Source organism: Narcine bancroftii, chromosome 2, assembly GCF_036971445.1.
Source record: "Narcine bancroftii isolate sNarBan1 chromosome 2, sNarBan1.hap1, whole genome shotgun sequence".
In the NCBI taxonomy this organism is placed as follows: Eukaryota; Metazoa; Chordata; class Chondrichthyes; order Torpediniformes; family Narcinidae; genus Narcine; species Narcine bancroftii.
In genome coordinates, this window is record NC_091470.1 from 20736683 (window position 1) to 20760269 (window position 23587).

Genomic DNA, 23587 nt, shown 5'->3' on the forward strand with positions numbered 1-23587 from the left:
GGTTATGTTCCTTTGAATACTAAATCTTTGAATAAGTTTTCCTCTCATTTTCTAAACTATCTTTTAAGTATTAGCCTAATCTGTTTAAACTTTTTCTGTCTATCCATCCCGTAGGATGATGATGGTTCCTTTCAGTCAATTTGAGGAGTTTGATATATGCATCCTGGAGCAGCTGTACAGGCCTTGCTTGCCACATACTTGGCAGGTGAGGCCTGAAGGGACAACAGGGACAGAAGCTCTGTCATGGTGTTGACTGGCCCTTTCCTCTGTTGCCTCTTGGAGCTTTTCCTCAGAAGCATCCACACTTTTTCTGATGGCATCCCTCCACTGCGAATGATCTGGAGCCAGATCCTCCCAAGTTGATGGACCAATGTCAGCTTTCTTAAGGCTTCTGTACTGTAGTTGCTGGCCTCCTCGTTTTCAGGTACCACTGGATGCCCTTGGGCAGTCTTCCGTCAAGCATTCTGACATGTCCTGCCCAGTGCAGTTGGACTGACATTACCAAGGTTGAAACTGCTGGCATTCCGGCTGGAGAAAGGACCTCGATATTGGAGACCCTGTCTCACCAGGTGATCTTCATCAGAGAATGTAGGTGATACTGTTGTAGTTTGTCAAGCTGACATAAGTCTCCGATATGGGTATCTCGTCTATATAGCAAGGTTGATATGACAATGGCCCTGTGCACCTTGCACTTGGTGACCAACCTGGTTCTGTGACCCAAACCCAATCTTTCAGCCGACCAAAGGCAAAACAGGCCTTTCTGGTTCTTGACGTCGAGAGAAGCTGAGGATGTTATTGTGCTGTCCAGGAAGTAAAACTTGTTGGCAGCATTGAGTCGAGGGTCATCAATGAGGACAGTTGGTTCTTCGCAGCTTGAGCCAAGGGGCCGGGTGGTACAAACCTTCTGTTTTTCTCAGGCTAATTGTCAATCCGTAGCTCTTTAAGAGAGTGCACAGTCATCAGGAAACTGTAGCTCATGCGTCACAATGTCCTTGACTTTTGTATTTGCTCTCAGTCTTGAGGTTGAGGAACTTGCCATCAGCCCTCGTTTGTAGTAAGACCCCTAACTTCAGGTCTGATGTGGCATCCTGAAGAACAGCATGAAGAATAGTCCGAAGAGAGTAGGAGCCAAAACACAACCCTGTTTTACGACATTGCTGATGGGAAATGGGTCTGACAACTCACCACACATGTTGATGCAGCCTTCCGTACCTTTGTGGGACTGACAAATGATGTTGGCTAGGCATGGGAGCAACCAATTTTTGGTAAGAGCTTTCACAGGCCATCTCTACCAACAACGTCAAATGCTTTGGCTTGATCAACAAATGTGACATAGAGACTTGTTCAATACCCCTCATCAGGCAAGGCCTTCACCCCAGGAATCAGTTCAACATACCACCTCTGTGCTATCTCCAATACAAACCTATCCTGCCCCTAAATAAGGAGACAAATTGTATGCTGCACTTCAGAGGTGGTTTTATACTTTATAAGTTACACATTCCTTCCAATCATATTACATTCATACATCACTTTTGGAATAAAGGGCAGCAACATTTTAATTTCTCATTAATCTATATGCTAACTTTATTTGGACAACCAGATTCCTTCACAATGCAGAATTTTTAAAAGTTTATTTCCATTTAAATATTCTTTCTACCTAAATAACCTTGCATTCCAAACCTTGTATGCCACCTGCCAATTTTCCCCCACATTTAATTTACATCATTCTGGAAACTTGCTTTCCCATTCACCTTTATGCTCATCTTACCATGCATCAACATTATTCATTACAAACTGCATACTGTTGTAATTTCCACATTATTAAGCACCATTTATAACCTGTGGTATTCCACAAGTATTTGAATGTTCTCACTGAAACCCGGTTATCATTTTGGACAAGATCACCTCTCAGCCTTCTCTTTTCAAGAAGGTGAAGAATAACAGTTTACTGATTCTTGTTACACTTCTATCACCCATCTACCCATTTCCTAATTATGGAATTTAGAACAGTACATGGCCCCCAGAATATACGTGCAAAAAACTGCACAGGCGAAAAGCTAGAGCCCACAAGAGGGGATAACGATAAAGTGCTTCGGAGCGAGGCCAGTGCAAAAAATAAAACTCTGCTCGGTTTTGACACCAGGAATGGTTCATCTACTGCTGAAACAACATGGCACTTCAGTTTTAATGTTCATATCCATTTTTTTTCTTCCATTATATTTAATCATCATCTTTCTAACCGTAGCTTTTATTTCCCCAAAAAATTGTAAATCTAAGTTTTGCTGCTTTTTTTGTGGAGTAATCCTCACACTTGTTTGTTTCAATGCATTATCCAGCGGAGTTCAGGGCTAATTGGCAATGTTATATGGAATACATCTTTTCCAAATGATTGCAAAGTGTTGGTATTAATTTTAACCATATAATTCCATCTATGGGGCCTTTTTGTTCGATTCGTATTATTTTCAGAGGGCCGCAAGAATTCTGTTTCCCTCCTTGCCTCTGAGATGATGTTTGCTGTTTTTAGTCATCCCATCAGGAGAGCTACCTTTATGGGTCTTTGGACGAGCACTCTTAAGCACCTTGTGTTGCTCTATTCTTTGCAGTGTCCTATTGGTAATTCCTTGCCTTGTGTAATTCTCTTATAACCAAATGCACCATGTCACACTTGCAAGAGATGAATAATAAGAAGCTATTTGAGACCTGTTCTAATTACAGCTGCTTGTCTACACAAGGAAAAGTACAAGAGTGCAAACTCTTGATTGTGTGACCATACCCAAAAAAGCTCTCCTAGCTCATAGAATAAAAAATGGTTACCTTTTTCTGCTTTTAATGCAAAATCCGTCACAAGAATGGTACCACCCTTTTCGTGATCTAAAACAAACAAAACTATTTTCAATACTGGCTTCCAAAGTATGCAGAACAAAGAAGAAAAATACTTTCTCTCTCACCAATTAATCCTGCATCCACTGCTCGATCGTAGTAATAGGAGAAAGCATAGAAGGTCCTGCTTTTGATTTCATCTTGCTGATCAAGTTTCTTTTGTATCATCTTAATGACTTCAGTGTAGCAGGATTGGAAGCTAGAGGGAACTGAGATTGCAAACATGATTCTACTTACTGATTGAGAGGGTGGTCAAATTTTAACCACAAAACCACATATAATTGTCCTTCTTGGAGGCAGCCAAGGAAGAGTAAAATAAACACACAATCATTCATACACAGAGTTTGGAAATGGGAATCTTGGGTTGAAAATGTAGCAGTTAGCTCAATGCTGTTACAGTACCAGTCAGTGACCGGGGTTCAAATCCAGAGCTGCCTGTAAGGAGTTGGTGCTTTCTCCTCTGTGTTTACTTGGGTTCCCTCCGGGTGGTCCGGTTTCCTCCCACCGTTCAAAAACATACTGGAGGTGTAGGTCAATTGGGCAGTACAAGCTCATGGGCTGAAAGCGCCTGTAACTGTGCTGTGTGCATGCATGACAAAAGTTCCCTTTTTTGGGAAGGACAAAGCAGCAAAAGTTAACGCAGACTCCAAAGACATGAACGTGAAAACCTTCATCTAAAATACTCAAGCAATAGTTGCAGGGTGCAGTACTGGTATAGATGTGGTCAAGATCAGCACCTGGCTTATAACCCAAGTATTCCACGGCACCACTGTGGTAATGTGAGGGATAAATATTGGCCAAGGAATTTTTAAAAAGCACTGGTTCATGGAAGCTTGTTCTGCACAAATTGGCTGTGGCGTCTCTTTTAACAATTCCTTTGGGACGTGTCAAGGTTATGAAAGGTGCTCTAAAAATGCAAGACTCTTTTTCCCCCAATGACCAGAGAGGTGAAGAAATGTACTAATCAGTAACTGGTCTTCATTTGTATACCGCAATTCCACAACATCTTCGTTTGCAATTCGGGCATCTGCCTACATTTCGCTCATACCTTGATGAAGGGTTCAAGCCCAAAACATTAGGTATGTATCTTTATCTTTGCTATATAAAGTACACTGTTTGACCTGCTGAGTTTCTCCAGTGTTTTTACTTGTTAAAGTGGACCAAGGATTCAGTCCCGTAACAGGTGAAATGACGATGGCAGGAATCCAAATCTAGGTATTTTAATGCATGTTAACTAAAATAATTGTACTTTATACTTTGCTCAACTGACGTAAGGTTACAAGAAATCGCTTTAAAATTTATGATTTATTTTTGAATCAAGACTAACAAAAATTACCCTATGTGATGCATTGACCAACTATTGCCATGTGAAAGGGGTGTGGAAGATGTGGGAAAATATGAAGCAAACAGCTTACTGATGTGGGCATACACTGGGCATTCTGGGTAAAGTTCAGAGTTCACCATAGGATGTAGTTTTATCCAATCTATTTGGTAACACAACCATCGAGACTCTCAATACTTCATGGATATTTGTCCTCCGAGAATATTGAATGGTGTTGTGTGCTGACAAAGGGTTGAATGGTTAAATGGTCCCTACCTCCCTTCATTCCACCAAACTTATAGTTGACGCCACTGAATTTCCATTCAGCCTTCAGGAATGGAGGTAAACATGAACTTTTGTATCTTTTGGTCTCATCTGCTGGAGGGAAGAATGGCTTTAGTCAAAAGTCAAAAAATACAACTGTTAGATAAATGAAAAAGATATTCCAGGTTTAGATCATTCAAGTTAAAGGGAAGGACTTATTTCTGAACCACATGCGTGAATAACAAAAATATTGAGGCTCCCGATGGCCATCCTCATGAAGAGGCCCTGAAATAGCTGGGACTCGTGTTCTATGATTAAGGAAGAGCATTGACCACTATGGATACCAACATTGTCCACAATTCTTCCATCCCACCATAAGAGTGGCACAGGAGCAGTTCTTTTGTGAAAACGTCGCTCTTTTTTACATATTTTATTTTAAGGAGGTAGCAGAGCAGAGGAGCATATTAACTGGATCGCATGAGAAACAGGACATGCCTCTGTCCTTTGCTGCTGCCTCTAGACTCGTACCACCAGGTTCAAGAACAGTTGCTACCCCTTCACCATCAGACTCCTAAATAACAGACTCAATCAGAAACTTATTGTGGTGGAACACAATGCTGCCGGCATGTCCTCACTGGGCTGGGCAGGCTGGCCCACCTTCTATACCTGTAACTCCTCCCCATAAGATCCCCAAATAAACACTGAGAGCCCTAGTCTCCCTCATACCTGCCTTGGATTTGAGCCAGCAGCATGTAGAGGCATATCTGGGTCTTCAGTAAAGCCTTTGACTCTTGCTTCATGTCTGTGAGTGGTCATTGATCACGCCACACTTATTTAAGGGCTCTTACTTTGCCCATTGTTACTAGTATTTTTTTCTGTATTTGCAATTTGTTTACATTTCTCTGTTTCGTAGACACATCTTTTTCTTGAGTGCAGTTTACACTACTGATAAGTAGAAATTCTGCCTGGCCAGAAATCTCAGGGTTGTATGTGATCCTGCGTAGGTACTCGGACAATAAATTTGAACTTTGAACTTTTCTGCTCTAAAACGAATTCTGCTGTCGCAGGATTAATTAAAAGAATCTCATCTGGGGTAATGGTGGGCCCACTCTGAACCTCAGTTTTGCTAGGAATACTCAGCAGGTCAGGCAGCGATTGTAGAGAAATTTCAGTTGATTTTCCATTTATATATGCTGCCTGACCTCTGTATCCTTACAATGGTAAAGATACATCACCAACATTTCGAGCCCCGAAAAGTTGGTGATGTATTTTTACCTTTGCTTCGTAATGCCACTGTTCAACCTGCTGAGTTTCTCCAGCATTTGTGTGTTTTTCATTCATTTATTAAGGTTTCCACATCTGCATGTTTTTCTTCTGAATTTCTCTCCTGCTTGGATGGGAATTCATCCTGATGAACATTGGGAAGTATGACAGCGAAGAACTTGATCAAGCAAGCACTTCTTCCTCTTCGGAGCCCTTTTCAAAGACAAATTTACCTGCATTCTCAATTTATTGATCCAGGAAAAGAAATGGGCAGTAGTGGAGCACGATATTTTTCTTTAAATTATACAATGAAAAATGCTTTAATATTCAAAATTAGAAGTACCTTTTTGTTCCAATGCTCCGAGTACAGTCAGTCTTGCTACTTTCAGTCCAAAACCCAAATAGCTAATAGTCAAGAATATAGAAAGCATCAAAATCTTTAATATAAGAGTATCATAATCAACAAAATTGTTGCTAAAATATGTAGGTTAAACAAGAAAGTCTAAATGCTGAGGTTAAGTGCAATAGTACATAAACGTGGTGGAGAAACTCAACAGGTCACGCAATAGGAAGTAGCACCTGACAATGATTCTTCGTGATGATCAGTGAAGAGCTTGATCTTCCTCTTCTCAGCCCTTTTCAAAGACAAATTTACCTGTATTCTCAATGATCACCTTTTACGTCCATGTCCTGTTAAGTTTCTCCATCACCTTTTTTTAATGACAAATATAATCTGATGGCTCAGTGGTTATAGCACTGGTCTTGTAAACCAGGGGTTCATGAGTTTGTTCCTTGCTAGGGCCTCATTTCTATGAGAGGCACTGGACAAAGTGGTGACTCTCTGTCTTCCTTACCGTAGATAAAGTTAAGGAATTTCATGTCTGTTACATTCTAAATGTAGCATTATGTGACAATAATAATCTTTACCTTTATATAATTTTATTTCTATACAAATCAAAAATATTTTCTTTCAAAATCTTGATGGCATTGGGATGGGAGTCAAAAATAGACTGAAGAAGAAATAATTAACCAGATTGTATAGTAGCAGATTTACTTTTGGTGGACCTGGCTTGACAAATAAACACATTCCATTCCATGGAAAAGAGCTTGTTGTCTAATTCATATAAGCTAGAATCGAGGAGGACTTAAGCAGATGGATAACCCTGCCTATCATGCTGGTGGGCAAGGTCAACTGTGTTAAAATGAAAGTGTTGCCGAGGCTTCAGTACCTTTTCCACACTTTGCCTGGGATTCTTCCAGAACTTACATTCACACGTTAGAAGGTTTTTGTAGAATGGCAAGGTAGCCAGGGTCTCTATGAAAAAACTAACCTGGGATTTAGTCCGGGCAGCTTAAGGTTACCAGAGTTTAAGAAATATTGGGCAGCTCAGTTGAGGTATATTGAGGGGGGAGGTGTACCATCCTAGGCACAAATTGGTCTGCAGACAGTGAATGAAAAGGTAGCAGAAGACTTTATTTACAAGTGAGACACTAAATTATCTGGTTGTTAAAAAAAAATTCTGCCTCATATTAAAACACACAATTTTTATATGGAACAAAGACTACCTCATATTAAAACACATAATTTTTTTATATGGAACAAAATTAATCAATACATAGGGTCTAAAGTGGGGCTCTCTGGACATCTGGAGTCAAAAGAGGGTCAGGTGTATCAAGGACTGTTATGAGTGGGGTGGGGGGGTAATTAATGTAATTTGAGCAAGTCAGAAATAAATAGGATTTGTTCAATAAGATGTTCCTCTGCTACCTTCAGATAAGATCTTTTTTAAGGGACAAATTAGGTGCATCCATGACCTACCGATGTGCATTGACATACAGATCCTGATTCGAAAGGGGAACACAGGGAAGTTCATCTCAGCAACATATTTCTTACTCCATGCAGAAGGCCTAAACTGGGCCTTCACAAATCGAGACGAAGGTGGGAGGCAAACTTAGGAACAAAGTTTGATGAGCAGTGCTGATCAGATCCGTGTCAGAACATCATGACCGCGATTATTAATGCATAGTATAGGCTGGTGCAGTATAACTTTCTCCACCAGCTATATTTGAAACTACAAAAATTGAATAAGGCTAAACCATAAATTTCAGACCAATGCTTTAGATGTGGCAGGAACCTTTGTGCATGAAACCTGGACATGTACCAAGGTGAGACCCTTCTGGGCGGATCCAGGCCAAGCCCTAGAAAACAAATCATAGATAAAGAATTCCTACAGGACTCAGAGCTGTTCCTGTTGGGAAATATGATGGACAAAAGGCTTAGATGAAGCTGTCCAAATATCAAATCCAATATGCAATGATCGGATTTGCAGTGGCCAGGAAGTGCATTGGGGTGACCTGGAAATCTCACTCTCACTTGGACATTGTGCACTGAAATACAGAAATGCAAAGCTGTGTTCCCCTGGTGAAAATTACCTATAACTTAAGGTATAACTATATTTATAACTGAAATATAGCATTTTCCTAAAAATTTGGCAACCATATTTAAATTTTATAGGAACAGTTATAGTGTGGATCTGCATATCTTGCCACCCTGGAGAGATAACCTTGGAGGTTATCCACCATATCTCTATCCTTCTACTGAAGGAGGTGTGGGAGGTCCATTCCATACCAATCAAGTAAAGTCAGAAAAATGTACCAGCCTAGGCGCCAGCTGTCTGGTCATGACAAATCCCTGATGCATTCCCTCTCTTTGTTGTGGGTGTCTTGAATGTGGTCTGTTGTGTGTGGGTGGGGGGGGGGGGGGGGAAAGAGAGTGAAAAATGGCTTGGACTCAATATATATTATTGATAACTGTAGTTTCTGATTGATCACTGGAAACTGTTTGAGTTTGAAAAATTTATAAATAAAATTAAAAAGAGAGCCTGTTGGCAGGAAACTGGTACAAACACAGAATTGCTGGAGACATCCAGCGGATCAGACAGCATCCAAGGATAGAAATACTCAGATAATGTTTTGGTACTGGTTCTTTTATTGAGACTAGAGGGAGTTGGGTGATATTACAGAGGGAAAGAAGCTGGGGGAAGTGGTGTGTTCAATTCTGTTGTGAATTGACGAGATCATATGCATGAACAAAAGGTCCCAAAGGCAAAAGAACGATATGGAGATAAGTACCACAAAATGAATCCTGAACTTCAAGAGATTGTGAAAATTGAAGCACACAGGTCAAAGGTGCATTGATGCAAATGAGCCAAAAAACAGAAACAGAAAAATGTTTTCTCAGCCCATGTTAAATGGGATACAAATAACCTCCCAAGGATGTTGGGAAACATAGAGACTAATGCAAGGGATTTGCTGAAAGAAATCAGTATCTCTAAGGACATGGTCTTGGGGAAATTGAAGGCTGATAAATCCCAAGGGCCTGATAATCTACATCCTAGGGTACTTAAAGAAGTGGACATTCAGATAGCAGATGCTTTAAGAATTATTTTCCAGAACTCGATAGACTCAGGATCAGTTCCCATGGATTGGAGGGTGGCTAATGTTACCCCACTATTTAAAAAGGGGCATAGAGAAAAAGTGGGGAATTGTAGGCCGGTGAGCCTTACATCAGTAGAGGGCAAAATGATGGAATCCATTATTAAGGATGTAATAGCGGAGCATATGACTAGCAGAGAAGGGATCGGACAGAGTCAACATGGATTTACAAAAGGTAAATCGTGCTTGACAAATCTATTGGAATTCTTTGAGATGGTGACAGGTAAACTAGATGGGGGAGAGCCAGTGGATGTGGTGTACCTGGATTTCCAAAAGGCCTTCGATAAGGTTCTACATAAACGACTGGCATGCAAAATCAAGGCTCATGAGATTGGGGGCAAGGTATTGATGTGGATTGAGAACTGGCTGGCAGATAGAAGACAGAGAGTTGGGATAAACGGCTCGTTTTCTGAGTGGCAGGCGGTGACCAGTGGGGTGCCACAGGGATCTGTATTGGGACCCCAGCTGTTCACAATTTACATTAATGATCTAGATGAGGGGATTGGATGTAATATCTCCAAATTTGCAGATGACACTAAGCTAGGAGGGGTTGTATGCACTGAAGAGGGTGTCAGGAAGCTCCAGTGTGATTTGGATAAATTGAGGGACTGGGCAGATACATGGCAAATGCACTACAATGTGGATAAATGTGAGGTTATCCACTTTGGTAATACAAACCGGAGGGCAGATTACTATTTGAATGGCAATAGATTGGGAGATGGGGAAGTGCAGAGAGACCTAGAGGTTCTTGTGCACCAGTCACTGAAGGCGAGCATGCAGGTACAGCAGTTAAAAAGGCAAATGGTATGTTGGCCTTCATATCAAGAGGGTTTGAGTATAGGAACAAGGATACCTTACTGCAGCTGTACAGGGCCTTGGTGAGACCCCACCTGGAGTATTGTGTGCAGTTTTGGTCACCTTATCTAAGGAAGGATGTTCTTGCAATGGAGGGAGTGCAGAGGCGATTCACCAGGCTGATACCTGGAATGGCAGGAATGACTAATGAGGAAAGATTGCGCAAATTGGGATTGTACTCGCTGGAGTTTAGAAGATTGAGAGGGGATCTCATAGAGACCTATAAAATTCTGGCAGGACTGGACAGAATGGATGCGGAAGGGATGTTTCCAATGGTGGGGGAGTCCAGAACCCGGGGCCATGGTTCGAGGATAATAGGCAAACCATTTAGAACCGAGATGAGGAGGAATTTCTTTACCCAGAGGGTGGTGAATCTGTGGAATTCATTGCCACAGAGGGCAGTAGAGGCAGGTTCATTGAATATATTTAAGAGGGAATTAGATATATTTCTTCAGTATAAGGGAATTAGGGGTTACGGAGAGAAGGCAGGGTTGGGGTACTGAACTTTAAGATCAGCCATGATCTCATTGAATGGCGGAGCAGGCTCGAAGGGCCAAATGACCTACTCCTGCTCCTATCTTCTATGCCTCTATGATCATTTTGCCTGAATGGAAAAGCCCAAACCATAATCAAAAGCACTTCGCATCTCTTATCAACAACTGCCTGAGTTACCAGCGTGGCTTGCACCAAATTTGGATTCCCTGCCCCTTCTGTAGTTCGAAAGTTCTCAGGAAAGGAAAGGTGACTGAACAGAGTGACTGCAGCATGCAGCAGCTCTGTGAGGAGTACAATCTTGGAAGAGTATTCATCTCTTGCCAGTGCTTTACATAAAGAAATTTTATTTTGACAGTAGCCACTAGTTAAGCCAATCCATAGCAGGGAATTTCATATTAACACCCACCAGACACAAGGCTTGATTTGGTGGCTATCAGGAAAACACAGGTAGGACACAGATCTTTGGGACAGAAGATATTGGGTCAGACTTTTATATCTTTGGAAACAGTATAATTTCTGTTCTAAGATTTGTGACCAACATCAGAAATTTTTTTCAGGAGTGGGTGGTGATTGAAAATTCAATGGAATCATTTAGAAACATTTATACAGTAACAGATCAATCATGAATTTGGTTTGATTTTTACAATAAAGCATTGAGATTTTATGTCAAAGGATGCCCTCATTTCTCTCAATTAAAGAAGACCCTGGTCTTAATAACTTAACTTTAATCCAGTTAAGAATAAAAACATGAAGTCCCTGACAATTTCATTCAAAAACCTTTAAGTAGATAACCAATGCTTAAAAAAGGATTTGCCAAGAACTAGAATCAATTTTCTTCAACAAACTGTGTACTTAACCCTTTGGACTCCATGTCCTGGTTTTATACCCAACCTCTAGCTGGTTTGTACTGTAGTTTACTCATGGACTCAGTCCAGAGAATATATTATAATAGATTAAAAATGGCCAGAGTCCAAAGAGTTAACACTAAATATTCATCAATGATTCCTTTACTATACAGACATTAAAAGAGTAAAATGAGGAATCAAACCTGTGGCTGTACAATTTGTAGGAATTGTTAAACATTTCAAAGGAACTGATGTATTCGACAGGGGCAGCATGAAGTGTCCTCTGCAAAAGTGTAGAAGAAAAAAGTATGCACCAATTCCCTCATTAAATCAATGTTATTTTCTCAGTTCTTTATAACTTGTTCTATTTCAGTAAATCTAATAATTTTCTGTGAACGTAATGCTAGAACATAATGTAACCAAGTGAATTCATGCCCACTTGAATAGAATATACAACAGCAAGACCATCTAGCCCAACCAGCTTTCACATAATGTTGTCTCAGACTGGGTTTAAATCACAATGGAGTTACAAATATAGGATGTTACAGTAATAAGAGCAAGGGGAGAAATGAAATAAAATGACAAAATTTTTTCTTTAGCCTCTAAATATGGAGTGAATGCAGTAAAGATGACAACAAAATAGCTCTTACAACTTGCATTGATGGAAGCTTTTGTTTTATAAGAAGGAAAAGACCCTAACCCTAACCCTAAAGCTTCCTTGTAGATAAACCAACCTTCAGTTGTTAGTATTGTCTTCTCAGATTGAGGAAGTTGTGAGTGTCCATACTGGGGCACAAAAAATCTGTCAATATTTCGTGCAGGTATTGAGGGAGAGCTGATAAAAATGTCACAACATAGTCTGTCATCTGAATGGGTAGAAATACATTCATGGCTCCTCTTCCATTTCAACATGGATATATACTCAACTTTTGACTATTTGCATTTAATTACACAAAATTATAGATGTTAATTAGAGAATAAGATTGGATAATGGGAAAAAGGTGATTAAAATAATAGGGAGAAAGTGTGTTAATCACTAGATTCAATAAGTTCAGTTTAGGTTGATTTAAGCCTTCGATATTTCTCTTACCTCTTTCTGAGGAAGGAACGTGATCTGTGTGGAAGCACCTCCCAGATCCAAGATTCCAACACTGTTCTTCTTCGCACTGTACAAGTGGCCTACAAATTACATGCAGAGAGAACCATTCTAAAACGCCGTTAAAAATCTTCCTTTTCCCACTTGGCTCACAGGCTGATTGGTCTAAAAACAAATTCATCTCTCTCTATTAGGTTTAAAATTTGTAGTCAAACGACAGGTTGTGCAAAGTTGGGGCTGAATCAGCTAATTGATACAATTTCTCATTGCACACATTTCCTGTTTTACCCTGTAACTTCACACTCAAACCAATAATCGTGAGCAGAATTGGGTGGGAAGGGAAGTGGAAAGACATGGAGATAGCAAGCACTAAGAAGTTGGGGGGACTCAGCGGGTTGTTTCGTTGAGCACCATCACTCTGCTGCAAAATAATGGGAATCTCCCAGTGACCAACCATTTTAATTCCACACCCTATTATGTCTGTCCATGGCCTCATGCACCGCCACACCAAGGCCACCCACAAATTGGAGGAACGTCACTTAATCTTCTACTTGGACATTCTCCAACCAGACACCATTAACGATGACGACTCCTCCGGTTTCCATTAGGTCCTGCCCGACTCTCTTCCTATCCCTTTCTCCAGCTCCTGACCCCCTTCATGGAGCTACCCCCTCCCCATCACTTTTAAGCTTTTTTTCTTCTGCCCTCCCACCTATGTTGGCCTGCGCTCCTCCCCCTTCCCCTCTCCACCTTTCTACTCAGGCATCTTCTGCTTTTTGCTCTTACGTTGATAAAGGGTTCAAGCCCCAAATGTTGGTTCCCCTTTACTTCCTACAGATGCTGAGTGGCCTGCTGAGTTTCTCCAAAACTCATGTATTGCATCCATGGGTATCAAGGTGCCTTGATAAAGGGCCCCAACCCACAATGTTGTCTATTCATTTCTCTCCACTGATGTTGCCTGACCTGCTGGGACCCTCTAGCTTCTCAAGATTCCAGCATCTGTGGCTTTTGTGGTTCTCTGTACACGGAGAGAGGGCTGGTGGTTGGAAAATACTTCTTTCAAAGGAGACTAACAATTTTCCTTTCTTATTCTTAAGTTTGTGATCTTTTTTCTAAAACAAATCCAAATTAAAATACTACAGAGGCTAGAAATCTGAAATAAAAACAAACTGCAGCAAAGAACAGACATGCTCAGTCGGTAGAGGAAGGTGAATTGGACCGATAACCTTTGATCCTTCAGAACCCAACCCGATTGAGTATTTCCAGAATTCGCTCTTCTGTTCAACTCTCCCTTGGCATCTAACTTAGTCATGTTCTCTTCTGTTTTCCTGACCCAACCAACCTTTTCCTGGTCGCTATTTGAACATCCCCACACACTGACAATTCTCTCTTGTACTTATTTCCACTGCAATGGCAGAAAATCCAGAGGCGAAAGGATTCTTTGGAACTACGGTCTGGACCTACCCTTAATTACATCAAGGGTTGGCTTGAGCCTTAGTGTGAGTATAACTATTCTAGACGTAGCATTTCAGAACTATTAACCAGTAATGGGTTCCTCATTTATTTCTAATTGATTGGGTTTACATCCCAAATGATGGATTACTTTTCACAGTTAGTATGTTATTGCTCTGTAACTGGGTTTCAGGTTTGAACTAATCCCATTACAGTGACCTACCTATACACTTGGTTAGCAACAGGATTGTTCTGAGGAAACAGATGAAATTCAATAGGTTTCACTTAATCGATCTTCACACTTGCAATAAATCAGATTTCTACCTCCACTAGTTGTTGGTTTCGGTGACTGAAGAAAATGAACTCCATGTTGAGCGGAATGCCACAGGGATTAGTGCTGGCCCAGAGGACCCCAAAACCCAGCAGCAATAGATCTTCACCAAGACAAAAGTTGCTTTTAATTATCTTTAAACATGAAAACAGAATCATACTTTAACTTAACTAACCTAACTTAACCCCCCTTCTCATTTTAAGCGCGCGTGTGTTAAATGTGTGTGTAAGTTCAGAAAAGTTATTTGGTTCAAAGTTCAATCTCACTTCTCACTCCTCCAAATTCACTGGTTGCAGGCAATTCTTATACTGTGCACAGAATTGAACATGTATAAAGTTCACCAAGCTTTGGTGCTTGAAAGGTCAATGGTTACTACTCAGGAAGGTTCTTGTTGATTTTCAGAGAGAGATTTGTTGTACGCTGAACAACCCAGCCACTTCAGTGTCTTGCAGAAGAAGCTTGCCCCCTCAAGGTTCTCCAGATGATAACCTCTTTCTTTCAGGTCACCACACAGTTCCTTCTTGTTTCTCTTATTTCAAGTGAAACATTAGACAGCCAGTCCTCTCCTCTTGCATTAACCACAAGAGCTTTGACCAGGTTGAACTAAGCACTCACATCCCATCTTCCAAATGGGGTTTTCCACAAGCTTGCCAGCTTGTCCTATTCCAGTCCCAGCTACTGTTGCTGACTGTAACATTGTAGAACTGATCTGTGTGTGTCTCTCTCTCTCTGAGAGTAACCCTGTTTTACTCTTTCTGCTTTGAAAACCACATGACCCTCTTAGAACAGCAAGTTCCCCTCCAGACAGAATGCAGCTCTGACAAGCTCTTTCATCTGTTGCCTTTTTGTCAACAACAATCCATTAGTGAAGTCTCTTGGGCACTCTCCAAAGCTTTTGCAAAGGTTCTGAGGCCCCGGCATGTCTGGCATTAGCAGAACTCCAGTATTTTAAATAAGATCTGTTTTAAAGAGTTTGTGTGTGACCTACACTAACAAACCTGCCTCAATTTATCTCCCAAAAACATATCTATATTCTGTCACACTGGGCCTACAATTGTTCACAATATCTGTAAATGGTTTGGAAGAGGGGACCAAGTGTAGTATATTAAAGTTTGCAAATGTCACTAAATTGAATGGAAAAGCGCATTGTGCAGAGGTTGTAGAGAGTCTGCAGAGAGATAAATAGATAGGTTAAGCGAGTGGGCAAGGGTCTGGCAAATGTAATGTTGGTAAATGCGAGGTAGGGAAAATAGATCAGATAATTATTTAAGCAGTGAACAATTGGAGTATGCTGTTGTCCAGAAGGACCATATGATTCAGAAAAGGTTGGGTTGCAGGTGCCACAGGTTAAAAAAGGGTGGCACCCTTAGCGTTGCAGTTAGTGCACCGGTGTTACAGTGACAGTGACCAGGGTTCGAATCCGACACTGTCTATGAGGAGTTTGTACGTTCTCCCCAAGTCTGCGTGGGTTTCCTCTGGGTACTCTTGGTTTCCTCCGACCCTTCAAAATGTACCAGGTTTTAGGTCAATTGGGCGGCATGGGCTCAAGGGCTGAAAGGGCCTGTTACTGTGCTCAATATCTAAATTTAAAATTAAAGGCAAATGGAATTGCCTTCATTGCTCGAGGGACTGGATTTAAGAGCTGAGAAATTCTACTGCAAAATTACAGGGTATGGTGAGGCCGCAACTGGAGTACTGTGTGCAGTTCTGGGCTCCTTACTTGAGAAAGGATATCTACTGCTTTTAGAGGCAGTAGAGAGGATACTCACCAGGCAGAATCTGGATAAGATGGGGTTAATCTGGGACAATCTTTGTTGGAATTCAGAAGATAAAGAGGGGATCGTATAGAAATGCTAAGTTAAAAAAGGAATAAACAAGTCAGAGGCAGAAATGTTGTTTTCACTAGTAGGTGGGATGAGATCGAGGGGATATGACCTCAATATTTGAAGGAGTAGTAACTGCTTTTCCAAGAGTAGTTCCTCTGCCCAATCAATCAGTAGAGATTAAATAGTAAGAATATTGCATTGTAGGAAAATTAGGGTTTTTGGGGGAAAAGATGGGTACGTGAAACTGAGTCCACTGCTTGATCTTTATTAAATGATGGTGCAGGTTTGACAGGCCAGATGGCTTATTTCTGCTCCTATTTCTTATGTTATTAAGTAAGTTCAAGTTCAACTTCATGTACTAAGATGTATGATAGAATTTCTTTTGCAAACAGACCAATTAGACATCTCTTACACAGGCCAGAAGTGCAAATTGACAGAGAGAAATTGGATAGTACATAGCAAAGGCAGCACAATTTTGCTATGTTGAGGTTCACTCATAAGTCTGGTAACAGCAGCAAAGAAACGGTCCTTGAATTTGATAAGAGCATGGCCTTATACTCATGAATATTCTTCCTGATGAGAGAAGGGTGAAGGGTGTGTGGCCAGGGTAGGATGAGTCTTAATATGTTGACTGCTTTCCCAAGGCAGTGGAATATACAGATGGGAATTGATGAAGAGGAGGGGAGAATGTGTGACAGCCTAAACCACCTTTACTGTTTCTTGCAGGCTTGGGCAGAGCAATTCCTGCACTTTCTTAATACTGATAGACCATAAAACTATTGTAGTAAAGTAATTAGAGTAGTCCTACTACATCTAAATCACATCTAGTGATGGCTTTATATGGAATGATGTTTGCAACTCTCTCTAAATCATTGTGTTGCAACAATTACAAAGTACAAATGCACTGTGAATCAGGTGCCAGAATGTTACATGACAAATGAGGATGGGGAAGAATGCATTTTAGTCTGCTGGACATCATTTAATTAATTTGGAATTAATTATTTCACAAAGGCTGTGTGTCACTCAAAGCTGGGGGATTGATAACCGGTAAATCTCTGATTGAAGTCAAATACATGGGTTTGCTTTTTTTTGGCATGGCCACACGCTGAGAATCTAAACATGCTACAGAAAAAAAACATGAAGGTAACTTGAAATCTACTTTTGAAAGAAGCATTCTCCGCGTATGGAGAAACACAAAAGCCGCAGATGCTGGAATCTTGAGCAGACATTGAGAAACTGGAGGGTTTCAGCAGGTCCAGGCCACATCAGTGGAAAGAAATGAACAGACAACATTTTTGGGTCACAACCCTTTATCGAGGAACCTTGATAAAGAATGCTGACCCAAAATATTGACTGATCATTTCTACATATTGACGCAATACACAAAAATGCTGGTAACAGGAAAAGAGAGAGGGCGGGCGGGCGGGGGGGAATCACAAGCGTACCAGTCAAGAAGTTTATTGTGATCCAGGCTAAAATCCCTGCAAAAATAAAAACAAATTGAAGCAAACAGTAAAAATTCCAGTTAAACTTTATAAAGAGCAAGTAAATTGAGAAATGTGAAGCAACTCTTCAGCCCTGTCAGTTTTTCACCTCTTTTAGGTTCATTTTCAGGTCACACTTGACGGCTACAGTCCTTTCCACATGCAGCAATAACTTTACAAGGCCTGAACAAGCCATAACCTTGTTGAACAACTTGTAAAATTTAACATAGTTGCTGAATCACTGTTTATCTATTAAGGATTTAAAAAATTCTACACTTGCCTGGTTACATAACTCTCCTGGGTACACACCTGCAATTTCAATAAAGGTAATTGACAAAATGGGAGGAAGCGTGCAGAGGAAAGAGAGGAGATTTATCTTTCATTTCATTCAAAGTAGTAGCTAGAATACACAACCTGTACTGGCAGTGAAGCTATTTGAATTGTTAACTTTCAGGTGTTGGATATTTCAGAGAAAATGGATAGATTCTCTCACTTCCCCACACTTGCCTGACCAATGAAATTGTTCCTTCAAAGCTTCTGTGCTGCACGAAACCATATATTTAAACAGCTCCCACAAAGTAATTTGATCCAAAGTTTAAAGCCAGCATTTTATTGAATCGTACTCATATATCCAGCAAATCAAGACAATCAATGGGAGTAGAAGAATCGCTGTTACATGGTCAATGTACTTGGATTCACCCACTAACCATGGTAATGTACACTAAAAACTGAAACCCAAAACCTGAAATGATTGAGATGGGGGGTGTGAATTTGACTCAAGGATTCGAGTCAAAATTTGATTGAACCAGCTGATTAGCTAACCTTCCTTTGAAGGTTCATGCTTTTTGTGGTGGAACATGACATTGTGCAGGCTGGCCCATTTCCGACCCTGTAACTCCTCCCCGTAAGATACCCCAATAAAGGATAAGTCGCCCTAGTCTCCCCCTTTCATACCAGCCTTGGAACCGGGCCACCAGTATGTGAAGACGTGCCTGTCGTTTTAGGTTATTAAAGCTGTTAATCACTTGCTTCAAGATCACAGACAACGTAGATAAGTACGATCTACTCTTCTCGTCAATCGGCCACTGAATTTATTAAACAATCCATGATTGTGACAAGTACAATGACGTGATGGCCTTACTGCGGCAGCAGTACGGTGCCCCTATGAACTCGATGTATGCTCGTTACCTTCCAGTCACTCAATGCCAGGCCCCCGGTGAGTCTGTCAATTATTTTGTGAAGGCCAAAGGGGAGCTGGGATGAGCCTGTGGGTGCGTAGACCTGATGACTGCTGTCTACCAAGAGGAACTCATCCGCGACGGGTTAGTGGCCGGTTTTCATTCAAACCACATCCGAGAGTCTTGGCTAAATTAACCTATGAAATGAGAACTTCCCAATCATCTTACTATAAACACATTCTGTGTTTCAGTTAATAATTTCCAAATTATTAAACTTAAAGGGTTCGCTTCAACACTAAAATGTTAGAGGACAAAATCCAATTCTTAAGTGGGTGAAAACTCCTGACACCAGTTTATCATTACAACCAGCACTGTGCCAAGATAATAAAAGGAGCAAAGATCAACACCAAGCTAAGGCACAAAAGACACGACCAGCAACATGGTCATAATGCAGGAGAGGTTAAAGCAGGAAATTATGGAGCTTATGGTTGAAGGCATGGTACAAAGGCTAGTACAAAAAATGGAGAGATGCATGAAAAAAACTGGATTAGAAGACATTTTAATAATTATTTATTACCTTTATGGTTATCAGTAGTATTTTTGCCGATCAGAAGTGCATACTTTCTATAACACTGCAGTAACTCCAATGGCATGTAAAAGTACGGTGAGCAGGTTCAAGGATTTAGAGCAGTGGTTCTCAACCTTTTTCTTTCCTCTCACATACCACTAAGTAATCCCTATGCCATTGGTGCTCTGTGATTAGTAAGGGTTTGCTTAAGGTGGCCTGTGAGTGGGAAGGGAACGTGGAGAATCACTGCTCTAGACCCAATTGTTACTGAAATATTTTGCTTGAGAAAAATTGTCACTGGCCCATTTCCATAACGAGTCAATTAGGTACGAGTAAAACAGAGGCCATCCATTCTGTTGTGAATAAAAAGCATCAGTTTCTCTACAATTTTAGTCTTTGAAGTTATTGATGGTGAATCACACTGCAAATATACAAAAGTACTGGTGAAACTCAGCAGGTCATGCAACAGCCATAGGAAGTAAAAGGTGATTAATGTTTCAGGCCTGAGCCCTTTGTCGGGAATAAGGAAAAACAGGTAGATGCCTGGGGCAGGGAGAGGAAGAGAGGATGAAGGAAGGGGGAGGAGAACAGGCCAACAGGTAAAAAGTAATAGAAAGATACAGGTGGGAGGGTAGAAGAGAACAAAGCTGAGGTGATAGGGAAAGAAGGCTGATAACTAAGAAGGGTTGCTCTCTGATAGGAGAAGGAAAGGGTGGGGAGCTGATGGGTAAGGAAAGAGAGACTGGGTGAGGCAGCTAACGGAAATTGGAGGTTGATATTGATGCCATCTGGTTGGGAGACTGCTGAGAATGAATACATGGTATTGCAAGATCACTGTTTCTTTCCATGTATAGGGGAGTCTAAATTTAGAGGTAACATGTTTAAGAGGAGAAAGATTTAAAAAGGACCCAAGGGATAACTCTCTCACACAGATTATAGAGGTAATTTTCACTGGGACAAGTCTCTCAGAGACTCTCTAATCTTTTCTTCACTCCCCACACACTCATCCATCTTCTTCCACCCTCTTCCCTTGTCCCTCCCTCTTCCACCCTCACCTCCTCCATCCAGGGCCACATCCAGGCCTTCCAAGTGAGACAATGCTCTATGCGCTCACTGTCCAACCTAATCCACTGCATTTTGTGTACTTGGTGTGGCATCATTGAGACTAAACCGCATCAACCAACCCATGTTCGGTTTGTGGGTCTAAGTCTGAGCTTCCCATAGTCAACCATTTCAACCCTGCCAACAATTAATGCACAGACATGTCTGTTCATGGTCTCATCCATTGTCAGGAATAGACTAAACATAGAACCTGAGAACCATCTGTCACGGACACACACCCACATGCATTTTGTGTCGGGCCAGTCGTCATTTGTAACTCACCAGAGGCTACTGACCCTATGCAAAATACACATGGGTATGCGGCTGTGACAGAACATCACTTTCCTTCTGGATGACCTAAACCTAATGGCATGAACATCGATTCTTCCAATTTTAGGTCCCCCCTATCCCCATCTGGTTCCACTGTTTCTATCTCTTTTTTCTAACTACTCTTGCACTTTTTCTCCTCTCCCTTCCTAGTGTTCTCTCCCTCTCTCACACCTTCTGTCCTATACCCTATGATCTCTTGGCCTCACCCCCAAGTACTTTCCCCCTTTATACATGTGACATCACTTTCTTTTTACCTTAGTCTCAATAAAAGGGTCCTAACCTGAAATGATGACTTTGGTCATCATTTCTACTCATGGATGCTGGTTTCTCCAGCAGCTCATTGTTTGCTCAGGAACTGAATAACATCTTATTGTGGCTCATCCAAAGACTAGACCTTTAAACTAAGAATAACATTTAAGTAATTGCATAAAACTGGTTAAATCACATTTGGAGTATTCTGTACAGTGCATCGCAGAAAGAATGTGACATGTCGGAGAGAGTGCTTGGCTTGGAGAACATTAGTTATAAGGAGAGGTTGGATAAACTTGGATTTTTTCTCTGAAGCATCAGGTTCTGAGGGGCAAACTGATACAAATACAGTAAAATCCCCGATATCTGGTACCTATGGAGATTGGTAGATGCTGGTTAAGTGAATTTTCTGGTTGCTTGAGATCATATGTTGTGTGATGGGTAAACTAACGATGAGATCTGTCAATTTTAAAACAGTATTTTTTACCTTTTTATTTTTTTTTTGCCAGTTGCAAGAAATCTAGATAACAGGGGTTTTACTCTATAAAAATTAGGAATGGCTTAGAAAGAACAGATAGTCCGAATGTTTTTCCTGGAATGGAAATGTCAAATAATATATAATAGGAGCAATGGCTTTAAGGTGAGAAAAGAAGCTTGAAGAATCTCTGTTTGTAGATACCTGGATCGTGCTGCAGGGGGAAATGGTGGCAGCAGATACAATAGCAATATTTAAGAGATATATAGACAGCACAAAGATTGGGAGCTGAAGGGTCTGTTTTTTTTGGTGTTCTCTCAGGAACTACTGATCCCTCAATACAATCCCACTTACAATGGGCAAGAATCCTATAAAAAGGATCAAAGATCATTTTTTTTTAAATCAACAAGCATTTAAAAGGGTTGGTTTCATGTACATAGTGCAAGCAAAACCAAACACATCACAAGGAATTTAAACAACGAGATTTAGAGATCATTAACAGCATTTCTATCACAGCCTTCACTCAATTTACACAGGCCCAGAATTACAAAGGACTCTTACTTTCAATTGATTCTGCAGAAAGGAGGCTATTCTTTATCATAAGTCCCAAGTACGGACACAATTTTGCAGAGAAACAAAAATAATTTTTCCGAAACTAACCTTCATATGTACCATTCATTATACTGACACAGTCATCTGGTACTAGGAAAGGGGAATCTTCAAAAAGTTCCTGGATCTGGATTGAGAAAACACACATCAGAACATCACTGTTTCTTCATCTTATTTCACTTCTCTTCAGGTTCTTGTATCCATTGGTTCCCTCACTTAACTCATGATGGGGACATCAAAAACCAGGGGCCAAAGATTTACGGAGAGAGCATGGAGATTTGAGGGGCAGATTTAAAGAGAAATGGTAGCACTGAGAGTGGTAGACTCTGGAACTAATCACCAGAACTGGTAGAGGAGCCAGATGCAACTGCTATATGTGGGAGGCATTTAGACCGACACCTAAATGGGCATGACCTGGAGTTACACTCATAATGCAGGCAAGTGCAGAGGACAAAGAGTCTGGAATAAATGTGGTGGCCCAAAGGACTCATGTCCTTATGAGGCTGGTTGAAAGGCCATTCAACACAATATTGTTATGCTGGTTGAAAGGAAAAAGATCTCCAGCTGAACCTCACCTTCCTATATTTGGTTTGAAAGCCTCCAGGTAACAGTTCTTTGTGGGCACACAATATAATGTTTCACCGTGTTTTGGGGCTTCTGCCTCTATTGCCTCTCCAGGCAGGAAGTTCCACACCATACATTCTCCACGAGCAAATGTTTTTCCTCATCTCCAATCCTGACAGCACCTTTCTAAATCCCCTCTGCATCTTTTCCATTACAATAGACAATAGACAATAGGAGCTGGAGTAGGCCCTTCGGCCCGTCAAGCCAGTACCGCCATTTTACAGATCATGGCTGATCACTACCATCAGTACCCATTTCCAGCCTTATCCCCATAACCCTTAACTCCTTTGCCCACTAGAGTCTTATCTAACTCTTTTGAACATAATCAGCGAATCTGCCTCTACCACCCTCTGTGGCAGAGCATTCCACAGATTCACATTTCTCTGGGTAAAAAAATGTTTTCTCATCTCCATCCTAAAGGGCCTCTTAAACTATTCTTAAACTATGCCCTCTAGTCCTCGTCTCCCCCATCATTGGGAACAAGTAATCCGACTTCACCCTGTCTATCCCCCTGATCATTTTGTATACCTCAATCATGTCCCCCCCTCATCCTTCTAAACTCCATCGGATACAAGTCCAGTTTTTCTAACCTTTCAGCATATGTCAACCCCGCCATCCCTGGAACTAACCTTGTAAATCTGCGCTGCACACCCTCTATAGCTAGTATGTCCTTCCTCAAAATTGGAGACCAGAACTGGACGCAATACTCCAGGTGGGGTCTCACCAGGGCCCTGTACAACTGCAGAAGGATGTCTCTGTTCCTATACTCCAATCCCCTCTTTATGAAAGCCAACATGCTATTAGCCTTCTTCACAGCTTTCTGAACCTGCATGCTAGTCTTCAGTG

General features: G+C 41.1%; 1 protein-coding gene across 1 annotated transcript in view; it reads right to left on the reverse strand.

The window, feature by feature from the left end:
* Positions 1-23587, reverse strand: part of entpd5a (ectonucleoside triphosphate diphosphohydrolase 5a) — a 59229-nt gene that overhangs the window by 6334 nt on the left and 29308 nt on the right. The window contains exons 5-12 of the mRNA XM_069916066.1: positions 22169-22244; positions 17569-17604; positions 12509-12597; positions 11622-11701; positions 6072-6133; positions 4478-4579; positions 2949-3089; positions 2815-2871 (exon numbers count right to left, since the gene is read on the reverse strand). Coding sequence (XP_069772167.1) covers positions 2815-2871; positions 2949-3089; positions 4478-4579; positions 6072-6133; positions 11622-11701; positions 12509-12597; positions 17569-17604; positions 22169-22244 — 643 coding nt within the window. The remainder of the gene's footprint in view (positions 1-2814; positions 2872-2948; positions 3090-4477; positions 4580-6071; positions 6134-11621; positions 11702-12508; positions 12598-17568; positions 17605-22168; positions 22245-23587) is intronic.